A 15453-nucleotide genomic window follows, 5' to 3' on the forward strand; every position below is an offset into this window, starting at 1 on the left:
GGATAGAGCCAGGAACAGAACAGTCAAATTCTTTGAGTCATTTAAAGCAATAGAAGGAAGTTACTCACCCAGACAAGGGTATAGATGGGAGAACATAAGTCAGACATGGAGGCAGAAGGAAGCAGCATCACTGAAGCAGCCCAGGAGTTCAGCATCCAGCTACCAAGCTGTATTTTCATCAAACCATACAGAAACTCCAAACTCCAAGTTTAACATTGCTCTCTTTTAGAAAGTATCTGTGAAACCTGTTGGTAAAATGTGCATGCACGCCATCAGTACTGATAGCAGGGACAGAGACAGAGACCAGGACCAGGACAAGGAGAAGGACTCTGGGAGAAGCTCCTCAGAGCCTGTGGCAGAGATCTAGGCAACAGGTACAGGAATCCATCTGTATTAGCTTGCCATGCCTATGTTCACCTGATTCAAAATGTATCAGTTGTAGTCTCCATTCTTTGTTCTAATGCTGATACAGGAGAAAATTAAAGTTGGATGGAGGATTTGACATGAAATTCTTTAAGCCCGTGCTCTTTTTGCATAATGTAGCTATAATAATGTACTTTTTATGCTAATGTTAGTGTAGTTTTATAATGACTTTTTCCTGCAAGATGCTGAATACCTTTCTTTTCCTTAAGTCACAGCAATTCAGGATACTATACACTTGCAGGGATCCGCCCTACTTTCAAGCAGCATTTCAGGAAGACCAATTTCAGTTTGATTCCCCTGGATTAACATGCATGCTGAAAAGAGAAGCTAGTATAAAAACAATTGAGATGAGTTAAGAGAATGGGAAGACCAATTTCAGTTTGATTCCCCTGGATTAACATGCATGCTGAAAAGAGAAGCTAGTATAAAAACAATTGAGATGAGTTAAGAGAATGGGAATTTTCCTTGCTACTGTATAGCTTCTGTTTTACACCTTAGCAATTTCATTTGTGAATGATTAATTAAGGTCCAAGTGATTAGATTGGGCAAATGTGCTGAGTCAAAACATAATAGGAATGCAGGAGGAAACGAAAGAGAAAAGGCAAAGTAATGGAAAAAACAAAGTAAATATGCAACACGTTTTGCAATAAGATTATTTTTGCTAGGTCACAGTAACACAGTTTTATTAGCTTATATTAAATGCATATGGCTGGACTGATGACAACAAAATTAACCTTAGAAATCTCTGTATTCAGACTAATACAGATGTTCAGAATAACCCAAAATACAGGTGTCTTTATGTCTCCAAGCATACTTTGTAGACCTGTAGTAACCAAAGTGGTATCTCTTCAAAGAGCACAGATTTTTAAGGATTTACACCTTAAGACAGAAAGCGATGGCTTAGGTCTTCAGACTAGGAGCAACGGAAAAACACTGAGCTCCTCACCACTGAGAGATTGCCTAACTCCTACCTGAGCATCAGTACCCATTGTATTTTTTGTACCCTCACTGACTCACTTGATCACCTCCTGGAAAGACTCCCCAGTCTCCTCTCATCCCTAATGATAGGGAACATACCATATTTTCTCTGATTTTCATCCCCACTTGGACCTGTGTAACTGGAACTCATAGTTTACTGATGGTACCAGGCACATTTTGCAGGTAATAACTGTTTAAGAGCAACTTTATAGGCAACAAAGACAAAGAGATCTGGTCTTGCTGAGTTCACGTATTTTTGACTTGGATATAAGGAGGAAATTCTTTCCTGTTAGGGTGGTGAGACACTGGAGTCGGTTGCCCAGGGAGGTTGTGAGTGCTCCATCACTGGCGGTGTTCAAGGCCAGGTTGGATGAAACCTTGTGTTGGAGGGTTTAGTGAGAGGTGTCCCTGTCCATGGCAGGGGGGTTGGAACTAGATGATCTTGAGGTCCTTTCCAACCCTAACCATTCTATGATTCTATGATTCTATGACTGGTAGGATGGCAATAAGGCAAAGAAAAGAAAGGGGAGGGAGAACCAATACTATATTGCTGTTTTTTTCTGGAGCTTGAATTAGAAAAAGAGAAGTAGAGAAGCTGGTAACTGTCCTTACTCCTTGTAATTTTGACTGATCAGGTGTTGCTTGGAAGGCCTTCTCTAATCATTAACTTCTTACAAGGGGTCATAAGAGGTACCTTCGGTAAAGGGAGGTACTTAGGTAAACCTAAGTTATTACTCATGATTAAAAAAAGGTCTTGGACCTTGGTAAACTTGGGAAATTCCTGAAGGCAATTTGATCTATTTTATACCAAGATCTGAGCTGAAGACACTGAAAGGCCCCAGCCGAATATATTGTAGGAGGTTTTCAATACAAATACTGAAGAGAGTGGATGTTTGAGGAAAATTATGTAAAAATTAGTAAATTAATTTGTGGCTATTGAAAGGAAAATTGAAAATATTCAGGATTCAAAAAAAGAAAACAAAAGGTTTGATTGAAAATTGAGCTATTTCTTTCCCTGTGGTGCATTAAGATCACTTTAGACAGAAGTGGAGCTTTCAAAAACCAATAATATTTTTCCACAGATTCAATTATTTATTTTTTTTCCCAAAAATACATTTCAAAGCAGATAATTAATTGAGAAGTGTCTCTTTCCTGCATGGAATTCTTATTTTGATGAATATTTTGAATAACTGATGATATTCTGTTGAAAGATTAAAATGTCTTCAACCACTTCTAGACATGAAACATGCAGGACTCAAGCCAATGTTAAATATCTATTTTAAATTTGTGATTTTTGTTGTCTATACTACTGTTATGGACACACATGACAGCTTAAAAAATGATTATGCCTCTAAGGGCCTCTGTTTTTAAGATGCCTCAGGCTGAAATTCTAAAATGTTCAAAAGTCTAGTACCTTAACATCACAGAATTCAAGAATTTGGAATTGATGTGTACTTTTGAAAATTCAGTCTGTTGTGTACTTGGTAAAATGAAACAAAAAAAATTCATTGACATAAAATAAGACATTGGTTTTGTATTCATAAAAAGTATTTTAAGACGCAGCTTTTTCCTTGGAAGATAAAACAGCTTCCAGCAAGGTATAACTTACAGAATGATCATATTAAACATATTTTAAGGCAACGTATAATGTTCATTCTTGTAATTTACCATAATTAATACATTTTAACTATCACCTCATTACTTTATCTGGAGAGGTAACAAATGACGTACTTTTCCATGACAACATTTCAGTTATTTATCAAATTACCTCTAATACTTCAGTTGCCTTTATCAAACACCTGGACAAATCAATGCCTGATATGACTTTATGGCATGTAGCAAAGTATATAAGCATGAAGTTTCTATTGCTTTGTCTCAATTTGTCACCTCTGACATAAGACCATCTGACTGAGAAGTGACTCTTAAATCCTCTTCATTTCACTGTTATCTGATTTGCAGGAATCCAAGACTTAAGCAAACATGTCCAACCCTAGTGAGGCAGAACTCATTCACATGTTTAAGGGGATTCCCTTTACCACCAGGTCTTCTCCAGAACTTTTAAAATCCTTGGATACTTTTGATGCCAGAGAAGACGATGTCCTTTTGGTTTCCTATCCCAAGTCTGGTAAGTTCTACTTTTAGATGATAATTGCAGTAAGTCTCAATTGTTTCTTCTCTGCTTAAACTAGTTGGGAAATGTCTGTGTACACGAAACAGGAAAGGCTGTTTGAGCATATGAATATATTATTCTGTTTGTAAGTGTTCAAGTACAAAAAAAAAGTGATATTTATTTAAATTTGATCCTTTAATTGAAAATAATCTCAGGTGTTTTCATGTTGGAAAGCAAATAAATATTTCTTTCTTGTATGCAAAATCTGTACTTGAAGGATTTTCCTAAGGACTTTCTACATACAATTATGAGCAAGTCAGGAGTTGTATTAAGTTATTTGTATGGATCTCGGCCCTAGATGTATTCATTTCTTATTCCCTCTCTCTCTGCCTCGTTGCACACAGAAGCACATACCAAAGAGGAAGCTCAAGCAGTACTTTCCAAACATGATAAGGAGAAAACCCCCAGATCATTGTAAAATAAATAATGAAAATAACATAACCACGTCCCAGTTGACAAGCATTTGTCTAATGAGACTGGTTTGGTACCAACATGAACACTTCTCACAGAGTTACTCTATACTTCAGCTACAGCCCTAAATTTTCCAGTGTTTATACATTTGGAGTCAATGGGATGATTCAGCTATGTAAAGTTTCTTGAAGCTAGGGGATTAGAAGTATTACTTGTGCACTAGGAAGCTCTTTCAAAATGCATGTTCCACATGTTTTCTCAGTAACAAATATTCTTTCCTTTGCTTTTTCCTTAAAATTACTTTTCTGCAGGCACTCACTGGCTTGCAGGAGTTATAACAAAGCTTTACAATACTCAAGTTACACTAACATCTCCCATTGAATTTGGAGACATTTCCAAACTAGAAGAGCTGAATAAACTCTCATCAAAGAGAATCATTCCAACTCACTTAGACTACAACATGTTACCTCCAAATTTTAAGAATAAGAAATGCAAGGTAAGGCAAAAAGACATAAAAGCAGCAAGATATGTTAAGTGTCTATTAGGAATCTATTTTGGAAGAAAATTAAGTCTATCCCAGCTGAAACCAGGACAATCTTCATTAATTTTTAAATTATTTACAGTTTCCTGAAGTGTTTTGCTGTGAATTTTGGAGACACAGCTGATCAACTGCCAAAGGTACCATGAGCAGAGACCTGGGCTAGAGACTGTGTTCTGCTCCTGCCTCACTGCTCCCATGGGGTGATTTGTATACCAGACACCACAAAAATAATAGAACTTCAACCTCTTTCAATCAGAAATAAATTATTAAGGATGGGGGGGAGGTGAGAGGGGTGTTCCCATGGCCCTGTTTCACTGGAGGACTGGCTTAGAAAATAGTTATCTTGGGTAATTACGGGCTGTTCTGTGGGTGAAGGTACTCTGCCCCTCCTCTTGAAGCTTTGTGAAGACTTTTGTAAAGATCTGTGGGGCAAACAGAGAACTGAAATGTGGGAAGCAGATTCAGATCACAGTTCTGAGTTCCTCCCATGCTAACGTGGGAGATCTTTAAAAATTAACCACTGAGTCTCAGATTTTATATTAGAAGTTCAAAATTTCAGGATTACTCAGATCCAGACTTTTGGGACACAGCTAGTTTGAATGAAAGGTCAAAATTTATGTTTTGCAGCAGTCCTGTGAATGTTAATTAGATATTGGTTTCATGTGTTAGTTACCATACTGACTGATGAGGTAAAATGAACACAGGTATTATCATTAATACCTGCATCATCTTCATTTACAGATGATCTACATCAGCAGAAATCCAAAAGATACTGCAGTTTCCATGTATCATTACTACAGAGATAACCCAAACCTTCCCACTATAGACACCTGGACTGCTTTCTTTGATTTGTTCTTAAAAGGAGATGGTAAGTATAAATGTTACATTTTCTCCTTGCAGTTTACGTTAGCTTATTACGCACAGGAAGAATCAAGAAATGTGTACTATGTGAAAACTCCTTATTGAACTCCTTCTTCATACATCTTTAGCTGTTGGGTCTTTTTCAGGATGAATTCTAATGCCAAACTAAACAAGAACAAATGGTAGGATACTATCCTCAGCCGTGCAAGGAGACATTTTGATAAGTGGCTGCATTATTTCAGCACAACTGCTCTTTGCAGGGTTTTGCTGTCCTCTGACATCTCTGCTTAAAAACACAGACAAGATACTGGTTTTATTTCTTCCCACAAACACTCTGAAATCCCTGACAATTTGCTGATACTGATGTGGATTTGCCTGTGTTAAAACATTTTCAACCTTGTCTTGTGAACCACAGTAACAGGCTGCTTCCCATCAAGAGTTCATGTTTAAACTGTGAAAGAGGAGGTGTGCGTATACAGCTCCTCTGCCATGCCAAAGTGTGGGCAATGGGGCACATGGGGAGATCATCCCCAGGCTGCACTGAGAGCTATGCTTGCAGGTCTAGTGCCTTCTCCAGTCTTGAAGACAGCCTTTATTGCACCTTCAAAGGGAGTCTAGATGCTTTCATAAAGCCCAGCTGCACACGCTCTGCTTGATGTGCTGTCTTAGTAGCGGGGTCCAAAGACCAAGGACAAGAGTAAGATTTTTACAAGTGGCCATTCTGGCATGGAAACTGACAACAGGACCATATTGCACTTATCCACTCCCATTTTTAGTGCTTTATGACTTCGAGGACGTGTTCCTCCTATACAAGCATAGTGAAGATAACAGCAACAATGATAGATTAGCTTGAAAACTTTGAAAGAAAAGTGCCACTGCAGTCATCAATATTAGAGCTCCAGAAGTCAATCTACCTACTGCCCTGTATACACTTTGGCTCAGATCTTGTGTTCCTAGTTCAGGGCAGCCCTAATGCACATCCTTCAGTGATGTGCAGTATCTTGGCTTGTTTAGTATCGACTCTCAACATATGATAGTGAAAAACATTAAAGAAGATTATATTAATCTGTAATTTATCTGTAAATTAGTAGCCACCTTATATTTTCTGTGTCCTTACATATGGCATAAAAAGATAACTATGCTGGTTACAACAGAAATTTACGTAAGAGGTGATACAGAGATGTTGGTTTTGCTCCTCATAGAAACATATTAAGGTCATTCAGATCCTATAGTACTCTTGCAAAGTTAATCTCAGTTCAGAACAAGGGTGAGGACAGTGACCACTGTGATGCTGTCCCTGGAGTCTCCGAGGCTGTGTGCTGTACCCCTGACGCCAACAGTGCTTGCTGACCACAGTGTGGTTGACCAGGAGAGAAGGGTTTAATTGCATACTGTGGAGCATATGTGATTTGCAATTAAACAGTACTTTATGTGCAGGAGAGGTCTACGCACTGGAGTATTCAGCAAAATACCTAGTTACAACTCACAGTTTGCAAACAAACTGATGTCCCTTACAATATTATATTTTTCTAGTGCTAGTTATAAAGCAGAGTCACAGTTCTCAAGAATGCTAGCTTTTCTCATCACCCTACAAGAGGCTTTCAACTCAGCTTTCAATGCAGTGCATCTTCTCTTTCAAGCAGAAGGGTCAGATCTTTGTTTTTTAAAAGAAAGCTGAAATTTAGCTGTCCTCCTATGGCTTAGCAAAAGGAATATTCAAAACAAGTACTATGAGTCAGCTGTAAAACTGTAAGGTATCTATGCCATTAGCTGAATGATGTATTTGCATAACTTCTTTACATGATTCTTTGATGTTTAAAAATAATACAGATTCTCACCTGCTGGGACAAAACAGCTAACAAAAGCGTGTTCCATTTAACAGACTCCTTATTTCATTGCCTAGTGAAGTGATCATATTTCTAGCTGTGACCACAGTCATACAGACATTTGCTGAGATGCTCAGATCTGATTAGGCTAATATGTTTTCCCTCATTACTGGCCTTTTCTTAGATTTGGAGCCTGTTCCCACTACAGAATCATATCTTGGAACAGTATCTGCATCTTTAATATGAAAAAGTATTCAAACAAGAATGGTAAACTTGAGTCACTTCACAAAAAGAATGCAATCTGTTTTAGGGGAATACAGGGTATATATTGTGAAGGAGTCATACCCCTAAATGTGTGAGATACCATCAGAGTTATTTATGAATAAAATTTATATGAATCTCTTCTATGTGGGTTTTCTTTTCAGTTGTCTGTGGATCCTGGTTTGATCATTTCCTAAGCTGGGAAGAACATGAAAATGACAAAAACATCCTGTTTTTATTCTATGAAGACATGAAGAAGGTAAATATGCTCTCTGCTCTTATTTCAGAATGCATTACTTGTAAATTTACATCATTAAAATATCAAAGAGCAAATTATAATGAAAAAAGAGAAAGAAGGAAAATGTGAATGTTTTTCTTTGGGCATATCTTTTATTTGCACAGAACTTTATATTAGTGAACTAATTCTGACTGCAGAAGTTATATAAATATCAAATCCTATGAGAGCTGCATTTCATAGATGTAGGAGTGGGATATATATTACACTGTTTTCCCCAAGCTACAGAAAGAATTTCAAATTCCTTGTTCTTGCTCCTATGGAAAGATCAACCAAGGACATCTGTTGAGGGCCACACATTAACCTGCTATACCTGACATTTTGGGTGAAATTTTCATAAAGTAATGCAAGACAACAGAACTACTCATGGTCAGTAGGACTTGTGCTCCCAATATACAAAAAAAGTAGAGGCTCAAGAGGTAGGAACAAGATTTTGATGAAAGGAGATTATTATGCAGAAACTGCTTTGTTATTCTTTAAAAAAGACAAATACCAGCAAACTTTAGCTTTCACAGAATACATTTTTGGGTGTATAGAAAACACTTTCTGGTGCTTCCATTAAAATAGCTTTGTTCCTTTTTTGGGGGGATGGGGGGTAGAATTAGGGAATCCACTAAGGTATATAAATAAACCAGTTGGATCTGTAGATATAGCACCTCCAATTAAACAAGCTATTTACACAGAAGCTGCGCTTAAACGATTTCTCTACTCATAATGAAATAATTCTGAGAGACAGGAGGACACTTTACCTGCACTGGGAGTAAAACTGACAACGTAACTAACTGTGTTTGATATCACATACTTAGCATTTACTCATTTCTGTGAGCATGGGTAAGAGGGGAATCAAGTTTACTGCACTCATCATCTACACAGTCCAATAACATCTTTAATTTTGCTTGAAAGCAAATCAATGTGTGATAAACTTGGTAGGTAATAAAAAGAATCACTTTTGTATCAACCAGAAGCCTGATAATCAGCTCAGAAATATAAAAGCTTCATTTTTCTTGTATCTCAGGATCTCCCTAAGGTTGTAAAGGACATGAGTTTGTTCTTGGGGTTAAACATCAGTGATGATGATATCCAGGACATCTGCAAGAAGTCCTCATTCTCAGAGATGAAAAGAGACACAGAAAAGGAGAACAGCAATCCCAATCACACTGTTTGTGCACTGACATCCAACAGGAAGCTAATTTTCCGAAAAGGTGAGCTCCTTTGGATGGGCTTAACGCAGAAGAAGGAGTGGGAATCCAGGCAGAGGCTACAGTCCAGATCTTTCCCGGACTGTAGTGATGTTTTGAATCAGCCCCAGGAAGCAGTGACAGGATCCTTCAATTGGAAGCCATCTTAAAAATTGCTTTCTTTCTATGTTCTCTGGTCGCAAACACAGACTTATGCTAAGGAAGCATGGGGGAGTCTGAAAAACAGTCTCATATTGCTCCTTGGGAGCTTTTATGCTAAAAGGAAAGCTTCATGAAGCATTATTCTGTTGTTTTTTTTTTTTTCATCTAAAAGTTGACCACTTCAGTCTTTTACAACATGTCTCCTCTGATATCACCTGCAAAGGTCACTTTGTTTTAGAAAGAGCTAGACACATTCCTTCCAAAGGAGACTGCTTGTAGCCTTTATCTTCCATACTATCTCCTGTCTTATTGAAATGTTCCTGAAAAAGGAATATGCTGACAATAACAACAACAAAAGAAGTGATGACTCAATCACTTGATGGCCTCACAGGTAGCTTTCAGACCTTGGCCAAGCTGGAATCTGCGGTAAAATCTTGAACAGTGCTTAGCTCAGATGGGACTTGAAAATACCTGCAGGAGCTGTTTTCTTGCTCCTACCATTTCCTCAGATTTGAATAAGTAGATCAAACCATCATGTTTATTTGGGTTTTGATTATTTTTACTTAGTTAATTTTTGAACAATAATTGATAGTTGAAACCCAAGAGTTGTTTCAATTAATAAATAGGGAAACTTTTTTACATTTTGCTAATTCAGACTGTTTTTACCAATGGGCTAAAGCAAATGCCAAAATACAATCTCTCGGTAAAAAAACAAACAAAACCTTCAGATACACTTTTCTAAATCAGTGAACTTTGACAGAAGCATGTTGAAAATGTTGAAAAAACACCAACAGTTTCACTTCCAAGTAATTCCTATGCAAATCCCAGCGGTTTAGCTAGTTGCAGACAGTTTACAGAAGATTTACACATATGCATTATTCTTCAGACTCTCTTGTCTCTGCTGTCCGGAATGCTATTTTAGTTAGCAGTTTCGGGATTGCAGAATCATAGAGCCATAGAATCCCAGGTTGGAAGGGACCTCAGGGATCGTCTAGTCCAACCTTTTTTGGCAAAGAATGACCTAGGCTAGATGTCCCAGCACCCTGTTCAGCCGAATCTTAAAAGTGTCCAACTTTGGAGAATCCACCTCTTCCCTGAGGAGATTATTCCTACAGCTGATTGTTCTCATGGTGAAAAAATCTCCTTTAGTGTCCAGTCAGAATCTCCCCAGGATGCAGGGTCTTTAGGGGATGCATTGTACACATTGTCTCATGCAAATACATCAGTTTAATAAACAATTTCCTGTTTGCTGAAACTGGCTAAGAGTTGAAACACTTTATTGAACATGATTGTGCATGGTCACCCAGAAGCACCTAACTGCCCCCTTATGTAGTGGGACATCTCTTCTGTAGAAAGCCTTAGAGAATAGAAGTGGGTGTGAGGGTGGGATTCATCTATCAGTTCACTCCGGGCTCCTTTTTTAGAAGTCTTCTTTAGCCAATGGAGACATACGGCTGCTTCTGAGGCACCATTCATTTGATGAGTTTTACATTGAGTAGGATGAGATGGGTTTAGAAAGGAAGTAATCATTTCCTCTACTGCCTGTGAAAGAGCCAAGGCAGACCTTTAACTGCATGCAGCTAAGGTGCAGAAGATGCCTCTCTGCTGAGATGACCAAGAGCTCTAATCCATCTGGGAAACCTGCTGCTCTTCATGTACCACTTGGCTGTTGGCACTAGCCAAGTATGGGACTGAGGGTTAACAGCCTTTATGGATGATGAACCAGCTGCTTCCTTCAGAGCCCCACCAGACCAATAAAACAATTACTTATGATCATGACCTACCACAGAGACTATGGTTAATAATACATTAACAATTTGTGCCAACAGCAACATTAACCAACCTGGGCTGCATTTAAATAATTTTCGGCACTATATATCGCTAACCTTACTGTTCTTTTTCTGCTCCTGCTCTCCTAGGCACTGTTGGTGATTGGAAGAACCATTTCACTCCAAAACAGAATCGAAGGTTTGAGGAGATATTTAATGAGAAAATGAAGTTCAGCAAAATGGCAAAAAGTCTCACCTACGAATTTTGACTGCATGTGAAGAACAATACCCAGTTATCAACAAACACAGACAGAACAATTGGTGGGAAATTCTGAATGGGAGCTCCCACTCAGTTTATAAGCCTCCTAACAGAAAGGATTGTAAACATGAGATTTTGGGGACAGGACATTTCTGACATTATGTCGGAGTTGAAATCAGTTTTCAGTGGGCAGATGTATATGGTTTTAGAGAGTCAGGAGTCAGACTCGTTTTTCTACAACCAAAACTACCTTATAATTTATTTATTTTTTCTTCTAGACGGATATGAATGGATGTCTTAGATGTAATTAAGGAATTTTACATAAGATGTTAATTTAAAAAGTCTAAAACCAAACCCATAAGAATCTGAATATATGTAAAGTCTAAACCCACATCATAAGAAAATGACCAAAGATTTTATCCCAGCCCTGTTCCCTTCTTCATCTATCATGATTTGGAAAGTGCCTATTTTATCAGACTGTTATTGATACTGAAGTTGAAAACTGCAGCTTTACAATTGATAATCTGAAGTTTGTTTATAAAATGTCTTTCAAATATTTTTTTTTTTATATATATGTATAACATGTAGTTCTTTGATGTAACATTTCTGGGTTAAGTACCGTATAGTGTTTGTGTCTTAAATGCAACTAATATAAATCCATGTAAACTTCTGCACCATATGCTGAGGAACTACAAACATGGGTTTTTTTTCCATTTGACTTTCTTCCTGCAAAATGCTTGTTTCCAGTGTTTTGATGAGAAGCATTTTACTTCACAGTCCTTGTGAACTCAACAGTTCCACTGTGGTAAACAGACTGCACTGAGACAGTTCAATCTGAACACGACTTACTTATTTACCCTGCCCTGATAAGACAGATTTTCCAAGAATCAGCTGTCTGTGTTCATATCTGAGGGACTGCTCTAGGAACCCAGAAAGGATTTTTCTTCTGGTTTATTCCATGATAGGTTTTCTGTCCTCACCTTCGATTTGCCTTGTTGGCTGGCTTCAAAGACTCTTCTCCCCAAACTAGATCTCCCCAACCATGCAATGCCAAGGCATCATCAGACAGAAAAAAATATAGCAGAAGCTGTTTGAAAAGAAACTCATGCAGACAAGCCCAATTACTCTGACTCTTGTGTGCTCTGAAGGTACACATCAGTAAGGCAAGCTTTGTCCTCTGTTTCTGAGAAGCTAAGGTATGGCCTTATTTACAGCAAAACACTAAAGCCTTCTCTAGCCACACATTTCACACTTGCCACACAGCCCTCTTATTTCATATCTTGCTTGTGCAAGGTGACCTACAGATTTTGCATCTGCACAAATGATACAGAAGTTATGTGCTGAAGAAATCAGTGAGAGAAAAGCTTGTTCAACTGCAGTCTGTTGACAATTGCCAATTCAACACAATCCAAGCAAGATGCTGCCCTGAGCACTGTTTTATGCAAATGCCCATTTGGAAACTGGAAGTTTGTCTGTGTACTATGCAATTCTGACACTAAAATCACATTCTCTCCCACTAAAATGCCATGGACCACCATTACCTTCCTTTCAGGTGTCATTCTAACACTCTTAGTAAGTGGCAAGAGAACAGCTAATGACGATGCTTGGACTTTTTTACTTAAAGACTTTTTTCTAACCCTTTCAGTACGGAAAAAAGCCCAAGGGTCCTTGGGCAAACAAAGTTTGCAAGCAAGTTTATTAACTGCATTAAGAAAACCAGCAGCAGTGTATATATTCACCATATGAAACCGTGTGTGAAGGGAGAGGGTAAGGACATTCCACGTGGATCAAGGGTTAAAGCATATTGTCCTGAACTGGCTGAAGAGATAGCATTAGAATATAAAGTAGCGAGTGCTTTGCCAGCTGTGGGACCTCTAGCACTGCACTGCAGAGTTAAATGTACTTTCAAAATAAAGTTCCTCTCAGTAATACTTCGTACTCTTACAGCACTTTTAATCTCCAAATACAGCTTTCCTCAAGCTGTATGCAATGCCGCCACACCCCAGGTAAAGGACAGCAACTGTTGCAGTGCGTAATAGAAAGAAAGCAGCTTCTGCTAGTACAGCTAAAGGGTAGCAGGTTCATGCTAGGCACTGGCACAGCCCAGTGCCACTGAGGACAGCATAGCAAAATGTGCTTACATCAGAGGTCCAGAAAGCCAGGCTGTGTACTGTTACTAAAGGATGGGGGGATGTGATGCTAGCTACTGGCAACCAGGGTCTCCCAGCAGTTGCCATGCTTACAATTTCTTTCATCCTCTTTTCTCTTGCTCTCTCCACTGTGCTGCTACTCCCCCTCCCCTTCCCATGACTGTAGTGGAAGGATTCAAACTGAACTTTGCAAAGAATTGTCAGTCTGGCTCCACAGGTCATTTTGGCAGGTTACAGAGGTTTTAAAAAATTTCAAAACTTCCACAGTAAGATGTTGTAAAAATTACTTTTCCCCTCTCCGTCTTTCTTTCTTTTTATGGCAGTTAAAAGTTCTGGAGAGATGGAAATATCAATCCTGCAAAATATAAAAACATTGGTCCAAAATGTACCTAGACTACAGCAACAGTAGGTTTGGAAGAAACAAAGCCCTGTGCAATCTCTACTACATATAAATGGCTACAATACCGCTTTACTATTTGGGTAATATATTCCTTCTTCCTGATTAAGGGCTCTTCTAAAGACTGATTTAATTAGAGAAGACAGCATTAAATATTTATGCCATCAGAGCTGAGACAAGAGGCTTCTACCACCTCTTGCTGAAGTTAGCCTGCTTTGCTTGCTACCCAGGCTTACCCGGCCTTCAGGTCAGATCAAAAAGAGAGCAAGATCATTTGGAGAGGCAGAACTCAGGCCTTGCTTCAAGGATCTTTCCCCTGAAAACAGCACACAACTAGCTTCTGAAGTAGCTCTTGAAGAAGAAAAGGCGCTCAGATAAACATCCTAGTGACCTGACTTAAAGTTATACTAGTTCTAATACAGTAAGTTTGATACATAAAGCAGTTTCTCGGAGGAAAACAATGACTGGTGAAAAAAACCCAACTCTCTGAATAACTTCTTGCACCTTGCAGAAGATGCAAGTGAGTATGGAGAAATGAGGGGGGAAAAGCAGATGGGAGAAGGAATCTGAGCCAGATCTGGTAATCTTTGAAACCATAAGTCATAGGAAAATAGAGAAAACGCAGGGCAGATCAATTGGTGGGTTTCTACACTGGGTCTAAGTAAAGCAGAGATGCTCAGCGGATCAAGACAAGGGTTTACATGTAACCATCTGTCAGCTGGAAAAGTAAATGTGGAGGAACAGAAGGAATTTCCACGGGGATTGCTTCATGACCAGCTGATGAAAGACAGCCACAGACCACAGACAAAGAGCCAAGAATGCTCCTGCTGCGAAGACCAGTGGGGATGGGGCAGAAGAAATAAAGCCTGACAGAAAGCTAAGCATGGTGGTGAAGACAATCACTGAAAGACCGGGTTCAGAAAGGGGAAAAGAACTGAGTGGCTGTGTCACTCTTTTAAGATTTCCAGCTTCACAGGTGACAACATGCCACTGTCTTTTAAGGGACTTGCAACCATAAGACACAATTCTTCAGCAGCTTCTCTACTAACTTGGATAAGAGACAGTCCTCCCCTTTTCCTGAATCTGTTTGCCCGTCCTGCATACCACAGAGACTATACTGTAGGAAAGGACGAGCAGAGATAGCGTGCATGTGGTGAGACATTGCCCTTCCTGGGCTCCTACAGAACAGTCTTCTCCTTGGCCAGCAGTGAGGAGCAGCGGCACCTCGTGGCCCCAGCAGGGAACCAGCAGGAGCTCCCTACAGCTGCTCGAGTGAAAATCCCAGCAACATAAAAGCATGAAGTCAGAACTTACATCGCTGTGCCTCCTTCTGTCCTTTTTCCAAACTAGTCTCATAGGCCAATGCTAAGCAGAGAAGCAGCTGCCTTGGAAATAGCTGCAATCCCAAGGCACCAGAGACATGTCCACTCTGGTGCGGGCTTCGCAGCCATTCAGGCTTCCTGACAGTAGAAGGGGAGCAGAGCTGCCTCTGAAAGGAACAGAAATGCTTGCTCTTCACTGACATCTATTAACTGCAGCGTTTTAATCACAAAGCTCTGCACAAGAATTAGGCATTCATTTTTTCAGGATGCTCAAAAACAGCACTCTAAAGGGAATCAGACACAGGTCTGGAGGGAGCAGGTCTGTGTCTGGGTACCTAGGGACACTCCTGATGCACAGCCTGCTTATGAACTCTTTCATTTCTGACTGCCTGTGTCTGCAAGACTGTACCCAGGAATGGCCAATACGCACCACTGAGAATCCACCAGCAG

At 39.3% G+C, this 15453-nt stretch overlaps 1 protein-coding gene across 1 annotated transcript; it reads left to right on the forward strand.

Annotated features, from left to right (window-relative positions):
• Positions 1–3381: 3381 nt before the first annotated feature.
• Positions 3382–11144, forward strand: LOC136007235 (sulfotransferase 6B1-like). The gene is made up of 6 exons (XM_065665157.1): positions 3382–3526; positions 4294–4478; positions 5265–5391; positions 7636–7730; positions 8782–8968; positions 11026–11144. The coding sequence occupies exons 1-6, from the start codon at positions 3382–3384 to the stop codon at positions 11142–11144; spliced, it is 858 nt and encodes a 285-aa protein (XP_065521229.1).
• The last annotated feature ends 4309 nt before the right edge of the window (positions 11145–15453 follow it).

Source organism: Lathamus discolor, chromosome 1, assembly GCF_037157495.1.
Source record: "Lathamus discolor isolate bLatDis1 chromosome 1, bLatDis1.hap1, whole genome shotgun sequence".
NCBI lineage: Eukaryota > Metazoa > Chordata > Aves > Psittaciformes > Psittacidae > Lathamus > Lathamus discolor.